Below are 26,217 nucleotides of genomic sequence, written 5' to 3'. Positions count from 1 at the left end.
TAGGGTATTTTGTTTCTCTTATGCACGTAAACAGTGGCAGATCCATTGAATGACAGTGGGGACCACAGTCCCACTCAATTTTTTTAAAATTTCAGACTTTATATTTATTTAAATTTGCCCTACTGAACTTGTGATTTGGGAACGGAACAACCCCCACAGTAAGTTTGGATTTTGTTTTTGTAAAACCCCTTTTAATCTAATATATAAATTTATATTTTTGTGATTTTTATTTTTATGCAAAGGATCTATTGTTTTTAAAAGTTTATTAGGAGAAAAAAATGAAAGGAATAAGAGCTGTCGGGTTTGCATGTAACTGAGGGGAGAAATCTGTGCCTTTTTACAGCAAAAGGATGTGGAGGGGTCATAATGGGAATAAGAGAATTTTGAGGCAGTTTCATAATTCAAAGAAGCTGTTTATATATAAACTGAGTTGTTCGCCCAAAAGAAGAAGAGAGAGAAAAAACCATAAAGAAGAAAGAAGAAGAAGAAGCAAAGAAAAAAGAAAGAATGGGAAGAATGGGTTTTGCCAGTTTTATCCACCTGATTTTTTTGTACTTGAGTTGATGGTACTTGAGAACCAGTGAGACTTATATTATTGACATGCGTTCTTGTGATGAATTGTTGAGTTACAAGGATTTGGTGATTTGGCTAAGAATTTAGTTTGGTTTAAAAAAGAAATTTTGTATCCAATGGTGTATAAGTTTTGGAAAGTTGCATTGGTTTTACCAGTTACAACTACGACTGTTGAAGAAGCTTTTTTTGCAATGAATCTTGTGAAAAGTATTACGATCAGAATAAGAGATCAATGGATGAATGATTGTTAGTCACCCTATATTGAGAAAGATGTATGTTATACAATTGACAATGAGATGATTACAATGTTTTTAGAACATGAAAATTCGTTGAGGACAATTGTGAAAAAATTGTTTTATTTTTACAAAAGGTTGTTTTTTGATATATTTATTTGTATTTTGTAACATTTTGTTGAAGCTCATCGTAATGAAAAAAAAAAGTATGGTTATGATTGGTTTTAATTTTTTTTTTTGCCCCTATAGAGTGAAATTCCTGGATCCACCACTGAACGTAAATATATTTTAAAAAATGTGAATTTGTTAGAGGCATTAAGAAACTGGTTACTATCATCAAAAAATATGATAGTGTTTGCAAATGTTAGTTATGAGGTTTATGCGGGTGGGTGGGGAAAGGTGGTTGTGGTTGGAGATAAAAGAGTAAGATATTAGGAAGAGAATAAGAGAGAGTAAGTGTAAAATTAAATTGAGTGGTTAAAGTTATGTCTACGAATCTTCCACGGTGACAAAAGCTTTCTTTTATTTCAAATCAAAAGTTTTCATTAAACAAATATTAGTCACAATTTGTTGTTGGTCGTATTGAGATTTTATTAGGTGTGTTTGGCGTGAGTGAGAGCTCATTCCAACCATAAGTTTATTAGAGTTGCTTGATTAATACACATGCATGCACTATAATTAGTGGTTGATTATCATTGTTGATTATTATTGTACTACCTAACCTATTAATGTCAGATTTTGGTGGGTTTGTAGGCCACCTTAACCCCATATATAAGTATGTGATGTATTTGGACTTCATTCATGTCTTTGGTTGGTTGGATATTTTTAATTTCTACTCAATATTTATTCTTAATATTATAAGCAACAACAATGGACATGCTAAATAAAAGGAATAATTTTCACATTGTTTCCGTTAGGATATTAATTTTAAGGTTTAATGGACTGGATGAGACTAAAATTATTGTGATAATAATGAAGCAAAGTAAGTAATATAACCTTTCCCCTTGTGGTCGGATGGCAAGTCTTTTATCTACTAGAGTTGTACCCAGGGTCTTGTATTCTCGAGTGATGTTTCATGGTTCTAAGGATTAGGTAGGCTCGATTGACAGTTGTGTCCGAATACTTCAATTACTAAAAAAATAAAAGCAAGTAATATTTGTGTCATGTGATTTAATTATAATGTTGCGTTTGGTTCGGGATGATATAAGATTAATCTTGTAATCTTTGTTTAATTTTCAAGATTTCCTTGTTTGGTTGTCAAGTAATAGAATATTATGTAATCTTTTATTGCAAATAGTGTTTACTGTTGGTAATATTGGGGATAATTAAATTACTTTTCCAAGGGGTGTTAATATAAGATTACTGAGGTAATCTTAATTTTGACCCTATTTTGCCCTTAATCTTTTATCATTTTCGACACATTTGCCCTCATATGTCTACCAAATAACAATTACCCAGACCCCTTACATTTGAAAATATAGCTAAAACACCTCAGCCACAAAAAAGTTTAAAAGTTAACAAAATACCCCCAACCACCCAAGACTATCGCCGACCGCCAGCCACCACCGCTGGTTGCCAGCGAAAGTCATCATATCGGGGTAAGACCAGCGGGATCTTGCCGGTCGTGTGCCGGTAAAGACGTTTCCAACCATGGATTTGTGATCCATGGCCGAAAACGAACAGATCTTGCCATTTCACAGCCAAAGATGTTGTTGTAAAAAAGCCAGATCTTTGGCCGTGAAATGGCCGCCGTTTCACGACCACATCTTTGGTCGTGAAACATCCATATTCACAGCCAAATCTAGCCATTTTTGACCATGGATCAAACGGATTAGGCCTTACCGGCGCACGACCAGCCAGATCCGGTCGGTCGTGCGCCATTACGGCAACTACCGGTGATGGTGGCTGGCTGTCGACAGTGGCTTAGGGTGGGTAGGAGTGATTTTGTTACAAATTAAAGTTTTATATGACTGGGGTGTTTTAGCAAAATTTCAAATATAGGGGGTCAAAAGAAATAATTTAAAAAATAATAGAATAAAATAATAATAAAAATAATATTATATTATTATTTAAAAAAGAGGGCAATTTAGTAATCTATATAACATACCCACTCATTTATCCTTCCAACCAAACATATTATTATAGCATACCCATCAATTTATTTCAACTAACCAAACACAATTCTTTAAAGATTCGCTGATAATCTATCTTTCCAGTAATACAATATTCCCTAAACCAAATGCCCCCTAAGAGCATTTGGATATGATATTTTTGTAGGTAAGCATTTAATCCAAATGCTCAATCTCTTTTGTTATAAGATCAATATTATGATTTTATATTTTCTTGCATCAATATTATTTCTGATTTTTATTATAAAGAAATGTTATTTCTATATTAGATCAAATTATATAAATATATAATTTTATACATAAATTTGAAGATAGAAATATTTTGAAACAAAATTTACAATTCTTTTTTTTATATAGAAAAGTTATTTATTTTTTCTTCATATTATAATGTGAGAGCTACTAAATCTCTATTTCTATATAATCGATTATTATTGTTGTGGGTTTATTTCATATGCTCGTATAAAATCGTTTAATATTATAAAACTTATCTACGGTTATAGAATTTTCTCAACTTATTTGATTTTTTTTCTTTTTCTTGTGTTGAAAAGGAGAAAATGATAGAAAATCTTTCAATTAATCAACAAGAATAATGGAATTGTTTCACAATCTCTTACATGTACTTTGTATATTCTCACAATGAATTTAGACCTACATGTATGTTATAATTAAACTCTTCTCACCATGGAAATGAGCTTCCAACTTCACAAGTTAAAATTTACACACAAAAAATTTCCTAGTCACCATTCATTCTTTCCTGAAACATTTCACTTCTGTCATTGTTGTAAACATTGGCTAGTTCCTATACTTCCATTTGTTGCAAGTTTTGAAAGTAAAGCCCTTAGCTTCATTCCATGAGACCTTGGCTTCACGGCATCAATGTTAACGTTACTCCCCCAAGTTGAACATACTTCTTCTAGATTAGTGTTATTCTTTCCTGGGCCTGATGAGCACCATTTTCCAGGAACAACTCCATTGGCAGAGCGATTCAGGACGTTTTGATCGATCTTTTCGAGCACTGGATCACCTTCTTCAAATTGTCTGGCAAAGGCTGCTCCACTTGTTAACATTTTATCATATTCTGATAGCTTCAGGATTTGGGGTTCTCCAGTTAAAGTGGGGTTGTCCCAGATCATGAATCTGAGATCATTGTTCACTGTGGTGTTTTGGAACTCCAGAGAGTTGCATATGACTGTGTGGAAGTATGATTCGAGAGGAAATGCTATATTTGTCAAGAACATTAGCAATTTTCTTGGGAAATTGTCCCATCCATGGACACAATGCTCCATGAAAGGTCTTGTAAGAATCGTCCAGGGTGAGCCTTTTGACAAACATACTAAGATATTTAGAAGATTTACCAGAAAAAGAAAAAAATAAAACCAACAGGGGTAATATTACTGAACGAAGTGTTTGTAACATGAAACGTTATGCTGATATTATTAAAATCGACGGTGGATCTACCTAGAGGACAATAACATCTATGTTTTTCATACAGCAACTATATTTCTTGGCTCTGGCATTGTAGCTGCCAATCAAGAGTCTCAAAATCCAGCTCCATTCATGCAAAACGTAGAACTTATAAAGAAACACAACTTATAAGTGTTAAAAAGTGTGACATTTTATGTTACGAAAACTCGATTGCAGTGCTCAGAATAGTACCATATGAAACAATGTTACTACCAATTATCCAAATATACCCCACTTGAAAGAAGATGAAAAATGAAAGGGAACTAACCTCCAAAGATCTTGAAGGCATCTGGGGTTGTCCGAGTTTCTACTGCATACATAAGTGGAGTAGTTTCTCGATAATACAAGTTGGGGTCTATAACAATCTGGTTAACCTTTAGCCGCCTGCAACAAAATTGGTTCCATGTTCATTAAGTTTCAGAAAGAAGTGATAAAAATACCAAGATGAGGAAATTTCAAGTCCCCAGAAGATTATATTTGTGTTGCAAATGTGCAGGGAGGTTTAGCGGACTATCAAATCAATTTCACATGTGTCAAAATCAATCATCAAAAACCTCTTGGAGAATTCTGAAAATTGTCTAGAGATCTTTGAAATTTCACAAGTGAAGATCTCTTTCCAGTTTCCAAGTGGATCCCCTACCATTAAACTATACCTTATGAGAAGTAAATTTAGGTAGTCTGAAAACTTGTAATGCATACATCGAATAATTTAATGCTCTTCATGGACTAATCTATCGTCTTTAATTCTTCATTTGATCAAGAAAATAAGGAAAAGATATAAACTAAAAAGGAAAAAAAAAAAAAAAAAGTTTTCTTACTCCTTCCAACCAGTGTTAGTAGTATAATCAATGAAGTTGAGATCCCTTGGCAAGAAAGTGAAAGCATGGAGTAGATCTGCAAATAAATCAAACACCAGCAATTAATGGAGCTTAGGATACTACATTCATCGCTAAAATTCTCCAAGCATTACTTCGATAGGAAAAATAGTATTTTAGCATTCTCGATATTCTAATTCAAATAAACTCATCTCAACAATGTCAAATTACCATTGTTTAACACACTTGCAAAACCTCAAGCCAGAACAGATCACACACTGAAAACAGAAAATGTTTCACAGGATCTCAATTTATAAGAGATTGATGAACTTGGCTTGGATGAATAAGTTGGAAGATTTCTAAAATGGGTTTTTATCCTAGAGGAAGAGCATTTGAATAAGCTAAAATTCAAGCAACCCCTTTGAGTGCTTGAAATAGCAGAGCAAATTTGTCTCTCAATAATCAGTTCAATTCGATTTATAACGTCTAACAATCAAATTACAGAAATAATTTAATAGAAGATCATTTACCGTCTTGGCTCATAAGAGGATAATCAGAAGCACTCAATGGAATAAACCAATCCCAATCAGAACCAATCTTGAGAAGCAAAGCAGCAGCATGAAGAACCGCAGAAAGAGCAGAAGCCCCCGTTTTGTCAAGGGGATAACTTTGTCCAACAACATCAACATTCCCAAAAGCTTTAAAAACACTTTCAGATTCAACAGAGAAAGCCAACTCCGCTCTCTCAATCTCAGACGAACCGGCATCCAGCTGCAACAAGTATTGATTCCTCGGATGATAAATCGCCTTCAAAAGCCTCAAAATCCTCTTCCCATCTCCATTACTTCCACATATCCAATACGCCAAAACCGGAGGATAGCCGGTGCCCTTTGAGGGAACTCTTGCTGATGCTTGAGACTTAAACCCAGAACCTGTAAAATTGTCACCAAAATTTGATCTTGACAAAGTTGCAAGAAGTATCAGAGTGATTAATAAGACGAGAACCCATAATCGGTGACCTGAAACCGTAAGAAGTTTAGAAGAATTTGTTTTGAACAGCCTCATTTGATGAGCTCAGTGTGAATGATCATGGAAAAATATAATACAGTGGAAACTGCTGAGAGTTTGTGAAGAAATGTAAAGAGATGAAGGAAGGTCAAGTGGGTAAATGCAAAATTTGAAAAGCGAGATTACTGGAGTTATTGTTTGAAGAGATTCATTTCATAGCAGAGTCAAGAACAGAAGCTGAAGGTGAAGCAGGGCAGGGGGGAAAGAATACAAATATTAAGACAAAAAAATATATTATAGAAATTAAAATATTAGATTTTGTCTTAACATATTTAATGAATATAGACAAATAATTGTTTGATAAATACTATAAACTATAAAATAAAATAATGTATAATATTAAATTTATTTTATATTTTTCGATTAATTTCTTTTATATGCTATGAGATCATTTGATTTGAGGGCACAAACCTTTAAAACTATCAAAAATACTTTTCTCTCGAAGGCTTCTTTTTTTTTTTTTCTTTATAATATTAAATGTTTTTTTTATAATATTACAAAATTTAGATGCTTCTAACCAAACGATCTAACAGAAGATTTATGAAATTAGAATAAAATGTAAGTAAAAATTTATCTCTTTTGCGTATATTATGTTTTCTTTTTCTTTTAAACTTGAATGTTTAATTTGAGCATAGAAAAATCCTAAAGATTAAAAAAAAAAAAAAAAAAAAACTGGCATTCCTAACATGAGATAGATTGAAATTTGAGTTTTGTTGTACTCTATGTCAAGAATAAATATTGAATTAAAAAAGAAAACAGATTAAAATTTGTTAACACTTAAAAAATATTATATATAAAGGGATTTAATTAAATTTTATATTTTTAGTTAATAATTATTTATGTATAATATTTGAAGTTTGCGTTTTATTAAAAAGAGAGAGAGAGAGAAGTTGGAAACCACCAAACTAACTTTAAATAAAACTTGAAATGTAAGGAAAATGAGGAGGTGGGCGAGAATCCAATCAAAACAAGGCAGAGAAATTGTGCTAAGTTGACAGCAGGCCTTTTGAAAGAGACCTTCAGTTATGACTTATGACTTATGAGCTGCCTCTTTTCTATTGGTTCTTGTCATGTTTAATTTATTTTTTCCAACTTTTATCTCTTATTTTTTATTTTTTGGGTCCTATCCTAGGTCTTCTTTTCATGGTCGGTTTCTTTGATTTTATTATTTAAAATAAATAAATCATTTTAGTCTATTTGTTCTAGACTAATTTGAATAGTATTTACCTAATATTGAAAATTCTCTATAGTTAGCCACAGTATTCAATGATTAGTCTTAATCAATAGGGCTCCATCATACAATCGGCAACAAATTTGTCTATTGAGCTCTTTATTTATTATTATTATTTTTATAGATAATATATATCATATCGAAAATAATGTAAATTAATAGTATTATACGACTATTTTTAACTCACATTTTCCATCCCTGCTATTAGGATCCCTGCGATCCTTTATAATTGGACTATCCCAGATAGATTTGATTGGTTGTGCATCGATCTGTCTGTTTTCGACCAAATTCATACGGCCGTCAACGATGAGCAGATCTATGGTTATAAATCTGACCGTTTCTAGTCAGATCCACGATGAATTTAATCAAAAAAGGTCAGATCGACACACGACTGATCAAATCCAGCTGGTCATGTGCCATTCCGACGACTTCTGGCCACTGTCCGATAATAGTTGGGTAGATGAGGATGTTTTTGTCCATTTATAAATTTTTATTGTGGAGGGTGTTTAAATAAATCAACAAACTTAGGGAGTTAAAATAATATAATATTTTCTAAAAATGTACCAAAAATATTCTCAGAATCCTATCATATATTTCAAAAATGCTATTCAGAATAGAATGCTATTCTATAAAATTAAACAAGTGGAGCCTTTATAATTGGTCTATAAACTGGTCAAACACAAAATGACCTGAACAAATCCTTGAGCATAGATAGCTGTAGCAATTCATAATTGCAAACATACATCAAAAAATTGAAGACCTGAAATAACAAGAAGAAGAGCAAAATCCATAAACTTTACCAACATAAGCTAAACTCTCAATGTGTTGAATAACATCATACCATTGATATCGTATTGCATATCTATTCCGCTTGTTAGAACCACTTGGCGCAAACTGATGAAGCGTCTCGAAAGTCTTTGTCTTTGAGATTGTATCGACTATCGAATTGCTTTGCTGGAAATATGAGTCATCATCATTCTTTTCCCTAACCACTCACAATATTGAAAACCAAAGGCTATGTAGATTAAAATAACTATAAGGCGTTTCAGGAAATGCTGTTGCTGTAAATCAATCTTAATAGCACTTTTATCAATTCCATGAATGGCAAATAATCAACAATATAATTCATATTTCTATGCCCTAAAATTGCATAATCTTAAATCCCAAAAATCTGAAACTTTGATTCATTTTCACTATTTATAAAACCAATAAAACATACCTGAATCCATGTGTAATCTTTAAATGAGATTGTGAAAGAGGAAACTATATATCTGTCATTTTGTTCCCTTATTATCAATCTCTTCTTTTGATGGATAAGAAAAATATGTATAATGAATTAATTTGGGAATAAAGAGAGAAAACCTCTTTTATATGGCAGTTCAAAAACTCTCAAACTGCAGTTATTTAATTAACTATAGTAACCTCTCCATCAAAGGTAAATGGCCATCATACCCTTCAATTAATTTAATTATTTCAAAACAACTATATGATAAAATTAATACATGAACCGCCTTATGAGAAATATAAAATATTTCTAACATTCTCCCACTTGGTCCATGTAAAAGTAAATAACTTTATAGTTTAGAAATAATACATAATGTGTACACAATAATAATTAGCCAAAATGCCATTTCTTAAAATGGTCAAGCATATAAACATTATTAAGCAAGAACTCATAAGGATCATAGCGGTCGTATGTCATTGAATCAACACAATCCCTTCAATGTACCACGTTACAAATTCTATATCCAGAATAATCTATAATGATACTTAATGGTCCAACAATAATATCCTTATCAAGGACAAATTCTGTCATCTTTATCATTTATGTATACCAAACAACATAATATAAAGAAACACATAATAGAATAATTTATATGAATTAGAAACAACACATCAAGAGCTTAGAGTGTCCAAAACACGAGGAGCATAATGTAAATCAAGAAACATATACAACACATCATAAATCAGTCATGACAGGCAATAATACCCATCCTCTCAACGTGCTCACTATAGGTCTTAGGTGACAACCCTTTAGTCAGCGGATCTGTTATCATAAAATTTGTGGTGATATGCTCAATAGTCACTCTCTGTTTTTGAACTTCTTCTTTAACGGCAAAATATTTCAATTCCATATGTTTAGCACCCTTTGAATATTTGTCATTTTTAGAGAAGAAAACTGTTGCGGCATTATCACAATAAATTTTCAGTGGCCTGGCAATACTGTCAACAATCCCAAGCCCTGAAATAAAATTCCGCAGCCATAATCCCTGAACTGTGTGCCACAAATTTAGCCTCCATAGTAGAAGCAACAATGACATATTGCTTCGCACTTTTCCACGAAACTACTCCTCTAGCTAACATAAATACATACCCAAATGTGGATTTCCTGGTGTCTACACAACTAGCGAAATCTGAATCTGAATATCTAATTACCTCGAGATAATCAGATCTCCTATCAGTAAGCATATGATCTTTCGTCCCTTGTAAATATCTCAACACTTTCTTTGCAGCTTGCCAATGATCCATTCCAAGATTACTCTAATATCTGCCCAGTAAGCTGACCGTAAAACTAATGTTTGGTCTAGTACATGTCTGAGCATATATTAAACTTCTGATAACATATGCATAAGGAATATGCTCCATTTGCTTATATTCCAATTCAATCCGTGGGCATTGCTTAAGGCTCAACTTATCACCTTTCTGAATTGGAACTGGACTCATAGAGCACTTATCCATATTGTATCTCTCTAGTACTTTATTGATATAAGCTTTTTGAGACAATCCCAACAATCCTTGTGATCTATCATGAATAATTTTAATTCCAATCACATAAGATGTCTCACCCATATCCTTCATCTCAAAGTTCTTAGAAAGAAACTTTTTGGTTTCATTAGGGCTGTGCAAAACCAGGTACCCGCTTCGGTTTTGACCAAAAATTGGTTTGGGTACCTCCAAAAATATACCTGCTAACCGAATCGGTTTTATAATACCCGGTTTTGCGGATACCCGAAAATTCTGGTCACAAACTGGGTATTCGATTTTGTTACCCGAATTTCATTAAAATTACACAGCATATTAGGAGAATGCAGAATTATATCACTTTGAAATTCATGTGTGTCAACTGTCAATCTTAACTATTATTCGACAAATGTCCAACAGAAATCATTGAACCATACTAATCATTAATCAAACACATTCCAACAAAAAAGTAATCTCTAAACCATTATCATATATTCCCTGGGACCAATTCTTTTAATGCAGACCATATTGGAAGAATGGAAACAAATTACTTTCTTCAATTGAGCACCGATTTTGAGTCTTGACAAAATAGATCACAGGGGAATCTATCCTGGTAGAAACCAAAAAGAAAATTCTGCATAATTTCATTCCAGCAGTCCTATATATACAGACTCAAGAAATTAGCACAAAACTTCTAATGACTGAAGCAAATAATAAATTTATATGGACCACAACCACATCTAATCATATATATTCCAAAGGATATAGAAATGCAAAACTTAAATCTTATTCGTGTAGTATCATTAGTTGCCACACACCATCACTTTTAATTTAATGCCTTCAATACTTAATATTAATATACACCAAATCAAATGTAATACTACGGCAAACAACTTAAGATTTAATATATTAAGAAGAAATGTCTTTTACATTTAATCCACCAAACATAATATTGCAGCAACAAACACTTGTACAAAATGGCAAAATGCCCCAGAATTCACCCACAAAGAGCAAACTTATATAGCAGTACCGTAGAGCTGGCCAAGAGAAATTACAAGTTGAAGTATGTAGCTGTAGACTTTCCTTTAGCTATAGCAATCCTGCAGAAATCAGTTACCTAGGACCATCATTCGTATGGAGTTTCAAAAATAAAATCTGATTGTGAATGAAGTGAAGTCTTACACTGCTAGAAGACTAGTAGGGCCCTCCAGAATTGCAGTTAGTCCTTCAACAACAACAACTCCTGCATCTCTTGCCGCATATCTTGAATCACCTTTGCTGTATTCTTTCCCTAGCAGCTTTCATATATGATGATCATCCACTAAGGACTTATGTTCAAGAGCAATCTTAACTGATTTTATGCCAATTTTCATAGATGAAAAGAAAGAAATGACTTACAACTTTAGCCAGCCTCACTACCACCCATAAACTAGCATCATGACCATCAAATTAACACGGCAATTCAAAGTTTACTCATCATTATAAGCACAACCCAACAAACTTTACTCTCATATAGGCAATTCAATTAAAGTAAAGGGTTATTCTAATTTGAAAAAGATTTGCATATTCTACCTTTTAGGGGCTGTACCAATACAAAATTCATAGAGATGGTCTGAATCATCAATCATGAAGAACCATGACTACGAGTACTCTCCAATGCCGTACACGAAAATTCTACATAAGATTGGAAATACATTATATAAGTAATGGTACAAATGGAGTCAATACAGATATAAGTTATATTAAATTATATAAACTAAAGCAAAAGTTTTACCTGACTCAATTCCAATAATTCCTCCAAGCTCTCCTCAATAAGAAATGGTACACACGTAGCCCGAATCCTCCTGCGCACAAATAAGAGCCTCCACTGTCTTAGGAGTAGAAAGCTACGAAATGGATCTAAGACATGACCCCCTGTACTAAAAGATGACTCAGATGCAACGTGGAAACGGCATAGCCAAAGCATCGCGTGCCATCAAGAGAGAATTTGATATCTTGCTGAATTTATCTTCCACCAACTCAAGATTCAAAGTTGTCATTCTCATCTTCAAGGCTTTCTCGTAAATATTATCCAACTCAGATTTCGGCTCCAAAGCACTTTGTCCAGCCCTTTGTCCAGCCCTTTGTTGATAAACATACTTCATAAAACTTTTGGATCAACATTTGCATCATAACATCAATTCCGCTGCAACTTGAGATTGCTCACTGACTGCGCACTAGGACAAGCCTTCCGCAAACTGTATTCCTCAATAAGAGAACAAGTGTCATTCACATTTTTTTTCAAACTCTCAGCATCAACATCTCATACGCACATCAATAGCCTAATATGTGTATTCTAACTTATGCCTAGGATCCAATACCACTGCATGAATATCATTAAGTTGATATTATCAAGATTGCCCAATTTATCATGTTTTGCTTTCATCTTAGCTGCCATTAAACGTAAGCCAGGATCATTACTGTTACACCATGTATGAATCTTCAATGCAATGCTATATATCGCTTCCATGTATCCATTAGAGGTAACATAAAGAGAGCCAGACACTGTAGAGTAGTATCATAAAAAACCTTTAGAAAAGGCAACAATATCGAGCATAATCCCAATCAGTAATTGTAGGCAAACCCCTTGACCTTCCCTGACAGTAAGCTCATCTTTAAACTTAGGGTCTTGGATTTCCAATAACTCAAATGCTCTTTGAAATTTTAAAGCCACTTCCAACATCAATAAGTGGAGTTCCATCTTGTTTCTACATTAAGAACTAGAAAGACTTTTAGTTTCCAATTTTTCTTGCTCCACCACTCCTTAAACTTTGTATCTACTGAGAAGATCTAACATACCTCACTGCAGAACAATCCTAAATATTGATTCATCCAGCTTTTTTAACCCTCTTTAACAGTTAGACCTCAATAAATGCGCAGAACATCTCATATGAAGAAACTTACCCTTCAAGACACTTCATTCCAACGTTCTAACCGATGGTTAGATAAGTTATTCCAACATCATTAGAACTTGCATTGTCAACAGTCACAGTGAACACCTTTGAGATACCCCATTCAATCAAACATTTCTCAATTGACTTGCCAATAGTTAAACCTTTATGACTGGTAATTGGACAAAGTTTAAAATCCTTTTGTTCAGTTTCCAATCATCATCAATAAAGTGAGCAGTGAGACACATGTAATTGGGTTTTGGCAAAAGTCAATGTGTCATGTGTGAGACAAACACTATGAGAATACTTACTAAAATAATTCTTCAACTTTTGTTTCTCATCATAATAAATTTTCAAACAATCCCTAGTTACAGTAGTACGACTAGGTATTTGAAACCTAGGTTGTGCAACTCTCATCAATCGACAAACCCCTCATACTCCACTATCCTAAAAGGCAACTCATCAGTAATTATCATTTTAGCTACAACATCCCAATCAATCTTGATCAAATTTCCAAGTCGATAGTGAAGTGGAGGCAACAGTAGCTGCAACACCACTTGAGGGCTCAACTGAGTGCTGTTGAAAGACAAGGTTCTTTGTTTCTTGTCCACTACATTGAAAGGTATTTTTTACACCTACTTAAGGTGTTACGTAGAGAGTAGTACCACTTTTGGTTGGACAAGCAAGAGTAGACCCCAATAATTACATGTAGCTGTCTGATTATCTTATCCCACAAAGGTTTTTTGTAAAATGGTCCCACATTTCGGAAGCATTTTTCCTAATAATAGAACTCACCTGTTTGGGATTTGTAGTTGGTCGTGGAGGCTATAAGTCATATGAGAGGATTGGACTCTGGCCTTCTGTCATCAGTATGACATATTGGCGTCGCTACCCATCACCCAACCCACAAGTTACTAGTATTTTCACCTGTGGAGACATCTGCAATACATACAAAGTGTCAAAAATACTATTTGTAAACTCTGATTCATTGTAAATATATAAAGAGAATGAAATATAGATAGAATCAAACCAAATTTTGATTAAAGTTGGCACATGGAACGATAATCTATTCAAGCATCTAAGCTAAGAAAAGGAACATTATATTATTTAAATACAGTATATTTCACATGGGCTTAACTATAAATAAAGGTTGTGTTAGTGAAGCATGCAGACCTTGCATATTAACAGGTTGATTCATCAATTGGGTTTGAATAAATCGAACACGTTATCAATGTTGAGATAACATTTATTAATTAACTGTTGAAATTTTGAACATTATTGACTGCTTCTTTTTGGTGCGGTTTTCTTATGCCTATAGCTATAATTTCAGCAGTGATTCTTTTGTTGAGAAATACAGTTATACAAAAAAAAAACACAGCCCAAAACTCTCACTCATTTAATTTAACGAAATTCTGCTCCCTCTCCTTTTAATTCTTCTAATTGCTAAAGTAAAAACATTGCAGTATTACTAGTTGTTCTCATTTTGTCTAAGAGTGCACTCAATTGGTTATACCTATAGGCTGAACTTATAGCTATAGGTATAGCTATAAGTTCAGCAGTGATTCTTTTGCTGAGAAATCAGTTATACAAAAAAAAACACAGCCCAAAACTCTCACTCATTTAATTTTACGAAAATTCTGCTCCCTCTTCCTTTTAATTCTTCTAATTACTAAAGATAAAAACATTGCAGTATTACTTATTTGTTCTCATTTTGTCTAAGAGTGCACTCAATTGGAATTCTACCATTATAGCCTAGAGGTTGAATCATTCTAAAATCTGAACCTTAACACCAAATTCTTTCCTATAGGATGGAATTGGTCTTTCCAATCTTGGCGATTATCAGAGTTTCCTAAGCTTCAAGTACCAAAAATATTCTTCTAACTCTACCACCAATCCAGCAAATATTTACCTCGGAGATGGAGACTGAAAATCAAGCCAACGGCACCGGCGGCGGCGACGGCAGTGCAGAAAAGTGATGGAGCTGGAGCAAAGTGAAGCCCAATAATTTGCAGTCTCAAGAAGAAAATTTCAGTGGATTTAGTGGAGAATTTTTAGACTTTAGTGGAGAGTGGAGACTACAGATGCAGACTGGAGAATTTGAGAGTGAAAGAGATGAGTGTGGCTGTTGAGAGTGAGAGAGATGAGTGCAACTGTGCGGTGCAGATGCAGACTGAGATTGGAGAAGGCGAGAATCTGAATTTGAGAGTGAGAGACGAGTTTGAGTGCGGTTGTGTGCAGGTCCTGCAGGACTTGAGTACTGGAAGAGACGAAGAGTGGAAGTTTACGCAGTGACCGGTTTTAGTTTTAGGGCATAAGGGATTTCAGATTTGGGGCTTTTGGGTTTTGCCTTTGAAAATTGAAAGTCTGATGTCTCTTTTTTTTTTTTTAAAATAAAAATCGGGTACCTAGTTTCCTAAAATTAAATAACCGATACCCGAACCGAAAATTCAGGTATCTTATAAAAACTACCGGAAACTGACCCGAATTTTCGGGTACCCGAAAATCCGGGTTTGGTTCAGTTCAGTTACCGTGTTCGGTTCGATTACCGGTTTTTTTTGCACAGCCCTAGGTTTCATACATCATACCAAGATCATTAGTAGCAAGTAAGATGTCATCAACATATAGAACTAGAATTACAAATGCGCTCTCACTGACCTTCAGATATATACACCGATCAATAGTGTTTTCTTTAAATTCAAAAGTGGTAATGGTATTATGAAACTTGAGGTACCATTGCCTAGAAGCTTGTTTCAGTCCATATATTGATCTCTTTAATTTACACACCATGTGTTCCTTCCCTTTAATTGGAAAACCATCTGGTTGTTTCATGTATACTTCTTCTTCTAAATTCCCATTCAGAAAGGCAGTTTTCACATCCATTTGATGAAGCTCCAGATCATAATGAGCTACCATTGCCATAATAATTCTCAAAGAGTCCTTTGAGGAAACCGGTGAAAAGGTCACTTTGTAATCAACACTATCTTTCTAAGTAAAACCTTTAGCAACAAGTCTAGCATTGTACCGTTCAATATTGCCATTAGAGTCGCGTTTAGTCTTAAAGACCCATTTACACCCAACTATTCTACAACCTTCAGGCAATACTACTAAATCCTAGACTTTGTTGTATTCCATTGATTTTAACTCTTCTTTCATGGCGTCTGACCACTTTGCAGAATTATCACTTTGAAGGGCTTATGAAAACGAAATTGGATATGCTTCCATTCCCAAGTCAAATTCTAACTCTTGAAGATAAACCACATAATCATTAGTAATGGTAGATCTCATTTGTCTTTGAGATCTTCTTAATGTCACTTCTTGTTGTTCATTTACTACTTCATGTGGTTCATCCATTACATGTTCATTGACTACTACATTATTAGGAAGTGTTTGCTCAATTATTTGTTGTTCTTGATTGTTATCAGAACGTCTGACAACTACAGGAACCATAACCTCAGTAGAAGTCATAAGCATAGGAACCTGTACCTTGACTTCTTGAATATCCACTTTACGTGGTTCAACACTCCGACTAGTTTCACCATTCTCAATGAATCTTGCATTTCCAGCTTCAACTATTCTCATACTATGATTAGGATAGTAAAAATGATGCCCTTTAGATTTTTTTGGATAACCAAAAAAAAAAAAAAAAAAAAAAAATCCACTGATCATTCTTGAATCCAGTTTCTTTTCATGTGGATTATAGGTTCTGACTTCTGCCGGGCAACCCCAAACATGTAGGTGCCTCAAACTGGGTTTCCTTTCTTTCCACAGTTCAAAAGAAGTATTTGGAATTGCCTTACTAGGAACCCTGTTTAATAAATATACAACAATCTTTAATGCATATATCCACAATGATGAGGGTAATGAGGAGTTACTCAACATACTCCTAACCATATCCATTAATGTATGGTTATGCCTTTCTGCAACACCATTTTTTTGCCGTGTCCCTGGCATTGTGTATTGAGCACATATGCCTCGACTTTCCAAGAGTTTAGCAAATGGACTTGGACACTGTCCAGATTCATTGTATCTACCATAATATTCACCACCTTTATCTTATCGAACTGCTTTCACCTTTCTATCTAATTTTCTCTCAACTTTAGTAATGAATACCTCCAGGATATCACGCAACAAATAGACATATCCATAGCTTGAAAAGTCACATGTAAAAGTGATAAAATAACTTTTCCCACTAAAAGAAGGTACGTCGAATGGACGATATATATCTGTGTGCATTAGTTTAAGGAGTTCTGTGCTTCTAGTGCCTGCTTTCTTAATTGTGGATGTGATTTGTTTTCCCTTAATACAATCCACACAAATGCCAAGATCAGTAAAATCCAAATCAGGTAACACTTCATTATTTACTAATCTTTGCATTCTTTCTTTTGATATATGGCCTAAACGTTTATGCCATAAATAAGCATATTTCTCATCCATAGAAGCACGTTTTGTTCCTATACTATGATGTAGGATCAATAATGTCTCAGCAAATAAACTATCAAGATGTAATTATACAAGCCATCACAAAGCACACTAGAACCAATTAAACAATTATGTTTAAATAAACTGAAACATCCACTCCCGAATCTAAAAGAATATCCTTCTAAATCAAGTTTAGATAAAGATATTAAATTATGAGATAACTCCGGTACATAAAGAGTATTAAACAAATCTAAATGGTGTCCAGTACTTCAAATTAAATGATAGGTTCCAGTAGCTTCAACTCTTGCTTTGACCCGATTCCCCATGTATACAAATATTTCATTGTCGTTTATGGTTTGGGTCATAAGGAATCCCTGCATAGTATATTAGAAATATGAGTGGTACATCCATAATCAATCCACCAAGTATTATAAGGAACTTCTGATCAATATGATTCGAAACATACAAAAACACTAGGCTTACATTTCTTTTCAAACCATGCCTTACATTTCAGGCAGTCCCTCTGTTCAACTTTCTTACAGAATTGACACTTTTCTTGAGTCTTATCCTTCTTATGGATTTGGGCAAAAGACTCTTTAATCTTTAGTGGCCTTTTTTCCTTTCCATACTTCTTGTTGGATTTCTTCTTAACTCCGGACGAGTCCACAAGATTAACTAAATGAACTCCTTGTTTCTTCAATCTTTCCTCCTCTTGTACTAGCTTAGTTTGAAGCTCAGTCATAGTCCATTTATCTTTAGTTGTATTATTATTAATTTGAAATGAACTAAATTGAGAAGGTAAAAAGTTAATAAAAAACTGAACTAGGAAATTTTCATCCATAGACATTCCCATGTTCCTAATTCTTACTGCTATATTTGACATCTCAGTCACATGCTCATACATGCTATGAGAGCCATCATATTTCATGTTGGTGAGCCTACTCATTAATGCCCCAATACGGGACTTGTCAACAGCCTCAGACTGGGAAGTCTCTTAGGCTAATCTCATAAATTCCCTAGCATATTCTGTGGTAGGAAATGAGGTCTTAATTTCAATCGCCATTGTCATCCGTAAAAACTTTAGGCTCAATTTATTCGATCTCTCCCATTCTTTATGGAAAGACCTCTCCTCATCAGTGTTGTTCTCAGTGAGATCAGTTGGTTTCTTTGTCATGAGTGCAAGGTCGAGATTCTGAATACCCAAGTAATACTCGACTTGCTCACTCCACTCATTATAATTGAACCCATTAAACTTAACAACAGATGAGGCATGAAGAGCAAATGCTGCAAAAACAAAATTATGCTTACACATTAATGCTTTGAGTTTTATAACTAATACATAATTTTAGGTTTAGATATTAAAAAATTATTATTATTAAAACATAAATGTACATTGAAAATCTCTTTTGGGAGATATAACGATATACGATAATTAAACTTAATTGATGCAATTTTCTTAATTGGTAATCAAATGTACTTTCGTTAAACATGTTCGTTATCTTTGGATATACTAAACACACCCGGTCAAGTACATTAATTAACTATAGTTATGTTCATAATTATAAGATTAACTAATCTACCTTTGGGCGATCCTTAATTATCCTATAATTTATTAACTTCAAATTACTCATATCAACTACATCATGTCATCTCTTTAAAGCATCTAACCATCATGGGTAATTAAATCTAACTTAGTTTGATATCTATATGATAACCATTCTAATTTGGCCATTTTGGTGACTAACAAATTATACATAATATAGTATTAAACTTAAATAATAACTATAATGCTATACAAGGTCAAAATTGGGTCAATTCGACCCTTTGACCGTTAACTTTGACGGTTGATCATTAACTGGGCCATTTCTTAAAATTGGGTCAATTCGACCCTTTGATCGTTAACTTCGCCGATCTGACCTTTTGGGTTTGAATTGCGCTCACTTAAAAAATAAATATGGTTTGAGCTTCTTTTATTTGGGTTTATATAAACTAAAACAAATGGACTTTAAAGGAAATTGGGCTGGATCAACATATGGGTCAATATTTGACCCGAATTTCTAGAAAAATTTTGGAATCCGAATTTCTGGAAATTTTTTATTGAAAAACTAATCTGGAAAATCACATTTCATCATGAGAAAATTTGATTTCGGCCAACTTTCCAATCACTTAATAGATTCACAAACTCAATCAAATTTAATAGCCCTTTATATTTGTCAATTTCCAAACCCAATTAAATTTCTTCATCCCTAAGAACCCTAATACATTAAAAACAACTTAATGGAAAATACATCAATTTCTAAACCTATTGCTCTGATACCACATGTAAAACAATCTTAATAGCAATTTTATCAATTCCATGAATGGCAAAGAATCAACAATATAATCATATTTCTATCCCTTAAAGCTGCATAATCTTAAATCCCAAAAATCTGAAACTTTGATGCATTTTCACTATTTATAAAACCAATAAAATATACCTGAATTCATGTGTAATCTTTAAATGAGATTGTGAAAGAGGACATTGTATATCTCTCCCTTTGTTCCCTTATTATCAATCTCTTCTTTTGATGGATAAAGAAAAATATACGTAATGAATTAATTTGGGAATAGAGAGAGAATACCTCTTTTATATGGTAGTTCAAAAACTCCCAAACTGCAGTTATTTAATTAACTGCAAACCTCTCCATCAAAGATAAATGGCCATCACACCCCTCAGTTAATTTAATTATTTTAAAACAACTATATGATAAAATTAATACATGAACCACCTTATGAGAAATATAAAATATTTATAACAGTAGCAACCCCACGAAGATCAACCTTATACTTGATGAACCACCGGGAGTAGTCTTACTCAACTTCAAACACATTAAATTGAACAGTACTGGGACTATAAATCTCAACAAGATGTAAATGGCTTCGAGACACTCCAAAGTAAGAAAAACTCCTGTGCTCAAATCCATCAGGAATAGGAGGCCACTTTCTCTTCTTCAATGTCCAAATATAAAGATTTCGGCATAGAACGAATCCAGTGAATGGCACCATTCCAGAAAACACCACTCCATGCATTTAAACTGTATGGACCAAGGAAAGTATTTCCAGAAAGTTGCCAACCCCCAGTTTTTGACGAGTAAATTAGAATCTAAGTTGAGCACAAATCCAAATCAATATGAAAATACTGAAATCCAATTCAATTCAACATGAAAATAGTGAAATCCAATTCAATCAAAATGAAGCCGTTTTTAGTTTTAAGGCAACTAAAGTAGTAGCTCATATGATAATACACACACTGTTAATTTGAAACCATCAAAGCAGTTAAAGGCAAGCTTTGGTTTGAATTTACTGGCCCTAACTAGAGCACACGCAATTACTATCTTTTGTATTGCGAGCTCCGAATGCCTTACAATTTCCACCCTGACTAAACCCTCTTCCACGACAAGCTTGATCACAATCCGGAAAGTCTCTACGTGCTCTGATGAACAGGCCACCGGGTCTTTGCAGTGCCGCGGCTCGCCCTGCTCAGAGGTTAAAATATTCATTAGATTTCATAATTCTTAAGTACGGACCTAAAATTCATTCATATATGAAGTGTAGGCTAATTAAAATATTTCAAAGTCAAACCATTGAATGTTGCATTATTTATCTTATATTTTATAGTAAACCCTCATGTACTTGACTTTTTTATAGTGAGCATAATTATGTATCATGTTCATTTCCTCAAAATAGGAAGTTAGAACAGGAATGCAGATGCCCAACACAAACCTAAACGGGAAAAACATGATTTGGGTTCATGACCGGTCCTATGGGCCTGGACAAACTTTTTTTATAAAATTTTAATTTAACCCTTACATTTATTGTCAATTTCATATTAAATAGGAGGTTTTGGATAGTTTACAAGGGTTAAAAGAAAATGTTTGGGCCCAGATCTGGGACTGGCCCTAGGCCCAGGTCCTCCCATGGGCCTAGTCCAGTCCTCCCAAGGACCGGTCCTAGGACCAGTTTTTGGGCTGGGCTTTTTGGGACCGAGCCTAATTCCCACCTCTAGTTTGGTGTTTAAATTAGTAGAATATTCACTATGTTAGCTAGCTCTAAAGAGCAATGACGACTACTCCAAGTAGAATCAAAATATCACTATCAAAAAATTGTCTATGATTACCTTACTAATTTAGGGGTGCTCTTGCATGTTATGTTATTTTCATTTTATAGTTTTTGGAAAGGATTGAGATTCTCTTGTATTGGGGTTACTATATGTATCGTTCTTATTTAGACAATCTTGGAGTCACTAAATGTGAGCACAAACTAATGGTGTGCCCTTGTCTCATGAGGAAGGAATTAATTTTTAAAATAATGTTACACATCTCAAATAGTATTTTAAACTAATGTGTAGTCTTATTTAATTTCTTAATGTGAATTTATAATATAAATAATAATATTGTAAGTGATATACTTATGCAATTTAGAATAACACATAATATTTCATCAATAAAGATTGACTTACAACTCAATCTTACAAACTTTTTCTCAAAATTCCGATTTGATAGCTCATAATTGGTCAACTCGCAATTGGGTAAGCGAAATTTATTTGTGAACTGACCAATTATGAGTTGTCACGTTAAAATTACGAAAGAAAGTTTATAAAATTGGGTTGTAAGTGTAGTATTGCTTATATTTCATTCTTACCAACAACACTTCACATGTAATGGGTTTTGGTAAAAATTAAACATGCTAAAAATAGTAAACAATAAATATTACTTTACAATACTAAAATGTTAAGTTTAGATCACATTTATGAGTTAATTTAATATTAAGAAATGCGTTAAGAAAATTTATATTGGTTTAAGTGTGATTATTTGGGAAGTAAAAAATGAATATCATACCTAGAGTCAAACATACATACCTCCAGCTCAGTTGGCCCCCAAAACCTTTAGTAAACACGTATGGGCTTATCCAACCTCATAAATCTACTGTTTTCGAGTAGTGTTATTGATACTCACTACTAACATAGAAAAAATAAAATTTTACCTTTAAGTTTTTAATTTTTAATTTTTAATTTTTTTTTTCTTTTTATGTTCAATAAACATTTTTGACACCCTATAGGTATATAAATAATCCTTAATGCTTTATATTCTTATTAAATAATTTTAAGAACTAAAAAACTGTTTTATTAAAGGAGAATGAATCTTAATATCAGGTTATGAATGATAAATATTGTGAGTTTATGTTATAAATTGAAGGTTATGAAGTGATTACGTTATCAACAAATATATATTAAAAAAAAAAAAATGAATGAAGAGTGTTCATGGAATTTGTGGAATGTTATAAGATTAAAAACCTTTATTAAAACTTCGAAATGAAGTGTTTTAAAAAGGGGTTTCTTCAATTTTACTAGAGCCACATTTATTGTTTTCATTTTATGATAGCAAGTCAATTAATTACTCATGTTATCATAACAACGACTCACTTGCTCTTTCCAAAGTAGTCGTAATAATATTATCTTTGATGCTTATAAATTTTAGAGTAAACGACATATTCCTATCCGGGGTTTAGAGAAATTCCAAGTTGATACCTCCGGTTACATTTATTCTAGATTTTTACCCTTAAACTAATACTGTTAGTGATTGTTGGAGGTAGCTGGAAACGTTGAGTGAGGTTAGCAAGTGAAGGTATGAGTTTTGTAGAAGAGGTTATGAGAAGTCCAATGGTGGTCTTGAAAGTTATTTTGAACTTCGGAATTGACCAAAAAAAGCCAAAAGCCGCCAACTTGGACGTTGCTAACGTGAGCCATTTTTTGCTAAAATAAGCCCACCTTTTAGCTTGCTAATGTGCATCATGTTACTGTGAAAAATTGAAAATCTGTTAAAATAAAGGAAACAACATTATTTTACGGGTGAAAATCTGGAATAAATACAACAAAGAGTACCAACTTAGGTTTTCACTAAACCTCGGGTGGGAATATGTCATTTGCTCTAAATTTTATTATCATTTATAGATTTTTAGGTGTGAACACTTTGCCTTTTCTCCTTCCATTGTCTTAGTTTGAGAATGTCACGACTCACGACAAGACATTGCCTAAGCCTTGACATGATGGGCAGAATTCTAGACACATTTAACACAACATAAAATTTGGTTTTGATTTCTTTCACCACAAGTCCACAATTGTTCTTGGTCTCTATCCAAGACAGAACATTACTGTATAAAATTTTATTTACATTAGATGAATAGAAAATAAAAATTCAACAAGGGCGGATCCTAAAATTTCTATTAGGGTGGACCAAAATCCAGAAATTATACATATTAATATTAATATTTTTATTTTGAGGGTGGGTCAGACTGCATCTGCCACTGGAAATCAGTGATATTTTATGGGAGAAAATTGATATAATATCAAATTGCTAAAGAGTAATACACCATTTTTATACAACATTTCTCATGCAACATGATATGACAAAAGATGATTAGATAAAAGTTTATTTTTAATTTAAAATCAATCAATCATCTTTTGTTATATTATGTTGTATAAGAAATATTGTATGTGTAGTATTATGCATTGCTAAAATGTTTTGACAACAAGTAATTGTAAAAAACGGAGCTTTAACTATTACAAGAGATAATTGAGAGAATGTTTTTGTGTGTTATTCAAAGGAAATACTTGGCTTATAAAACCATACAAAAATAGATTAATAAAAAATATATGCGAGAAAACTATCCCACGTCTAACAGTCCTAGACTCATGGGATTCAGTTTCGAAGCAATAAAAAAGAAACAAAATCCCTAAACAATAGGAATTATTAAAAACAACTAACGACTATATCTTTAACACCCTCTCTTAAACTGAATGCTATTCAAGCCATCAGTTTATATAAAAACCTAAGCAAACTCCAAGTAAACCATGCAGCTTCACAAAAGCTCCCAACTTCAATGGCTTGGTTAGTGTATCTGCAATTTGATTTTGACATTAACAGTGAATTAGCTCAACAACTCCTTCCTTTGTAAGATCATAAAGAAAATGGAATCTGACATCTATATGCTTGCTTCTTCCATGTAGCATCAGCTTTTTGGAGAGTTTAATTGATGAACTATTATCACAGTATATCAATGTAGACCCTTCCTGATGAAAATGCAATTCTTCAAGTAACCTTCTTAATGAAATAGCCTGATAAGCACATGATGCAGCAGCTATGAACTCAACTTCAATGGAGGATAAAGTGACAACTTCTTGTTTCTTTAAGGACCATGAGACAACTTCTGAACTTAACATAAATACATGTCCTGATGTGCTCTTTTTGTCTTCAAAAGAAATAATTGAGAGAATGTTTTTGTGTGTTATTCAAAGGAAAGACTTGGCTTATAAAACCATACAAAAACAGATTAATAAAAAATATATGCGAGAAAACTATCCCACGTCTAACAGTCCTAGACTTAGACCTCGCAAACGGGCGGGTCGAGCGGGTACAGGCTAGGTAACAACGGGTCACGGGTGAAACGGGTACGGGTCCACGGATAATTTTTTTGTATGAATAGCTATATGCATGACCCGTACCCACCCGTACGGGCACGGGTCAACCCGCGGGTCACCCGTATGAAATGATTTTTGTTTTTTCTCAATTATCAAATTTAGCAGCATAAACATTAATTCAACAAGACCAACTAAAATATACAATAATTTAATAAATTATTCCTAAATGGGCAATAGATATACGTAACCGATAAGAAAAAACTTCAAATCAACAAATAATAAAAGCATCCCACAAGCGATAATCTCATAATAGTAAAACTCATCCAATTCTGAATGGTCTCCCACATTTCAATAAACAAAATTGAACTAACCGAAACAAAAACAAACAAAACCCTAGAACTCACTGCCATAAATTTTGGTTTGGTGACAAATATTGGGTTTTGCAAGTTTTAGATTGGGCGTGAGGGTTCTGGTTTTGGGTGAGGTGGTTGCGTGAGAGAGATCAGAGATGGCAGTAAGAGAACTCGAAATTTTGTGATTGAGAGAAATGGCTGGGCGTCGGCGTGCAGGATGGCTGCGTGAAGGAGAAATGGCGAAATGGGCGACTGCTGACTAGAGAGATGGCTGCATGTCTGCGTGATAGAGATCAGAGATCAGAGATGGCTGAAAAATTGTGCGTGGGCTAGGAGCTGTAAGAAAGAAGGAGGATTGACGAAGAAAGAGAGAGAAAAAGAAAGGTGGACTGGTGGAGTTTAATGGAAGATGATAGAACTCACAAAGGCATTGATGAAGAAAAAGAGAGAAAAAGAAGGGTGGCGTGGAGTTCAATGAGTAATGATGGGTGATGGTTGAGCAGCATGAGAGAGATGTTTTTCGGTTTTTGAATTTTTTTAAAAGTAAAATACGGGTGCCCGTGGGTATCACCTGGTCCGTCCGTTATTTTTACGGGCGGACCGGGCACGGGTCAGTTTTATACGGGTTGAATGATGGTTTACCTGTACCCGCCCGTTGGGTGCGGGTATCCGTTTACCTGCGGGTACGGGTAGTGTTTTGCCAGGTCTACCTAGACTCATGGGATTCAGTTTAGAAGCAGTAAAAAAGAAACAAAATCCCTAAAAAATAGGAATTATTAAAAATAGCTAACGACTATAACTTAA

General features: G+C 33.7%; 1 protein-coding gene across 1 annotated transcript; it reads right to left on the bottom strand.

Moving 5' to 3' along the window:
* Positions 1-3,489: 3,489 nt before the first annotated feature.
* LOC116139806 (beta-glucuronosyltransferase GlcAT14A-like) lies at positions 3,490-6,507 on the bottom strand. The gene is made up of 4 exons (XM_031425460.1): positions 5,745-6,507; positions 5,218-5,293; positions 4,668-4,783; positions 3,490-4,253 (listed from the first exon to the last, which is right to left on the bottom strand). Exons 1-4 carry the CDS (start codon positions 6,277-6,279, stop codon positions 3,709-3,711), a joined length of 1,272 nt encoding a protein of 423 aa, XP_031281320.1. The 5' UTR covers positions 6,280-6,507; the 3' UTR covers positions 3,490-3,708.
* Between the last annotated feature and the right edge of the window lie 19,710 nt (positions 6,508-26,217).

The sequence above is a fragment of the Pistacia vera genome, unplaced genomic scaffold, assembly GCF_008641045.1.
Source record: "Pistacia vera cultivar Batoury unplaced genomic scaffold, PisVer_v2 Contig359, whole genome shotgun sequence".
Taxonomy (NCBI): domain Eukaryota; kingdom Viridiplantae; phylum Streptophyta; class Magnoliopsida; order Sapindales; family Anacardiaceae; genus Pistacia; species Pistacia vera.
The sequence above is the reverse complement of the archived record's forward strand: the minus strand, read 5'-3'. Positions and strand labels throughout refer to the sequence as shown.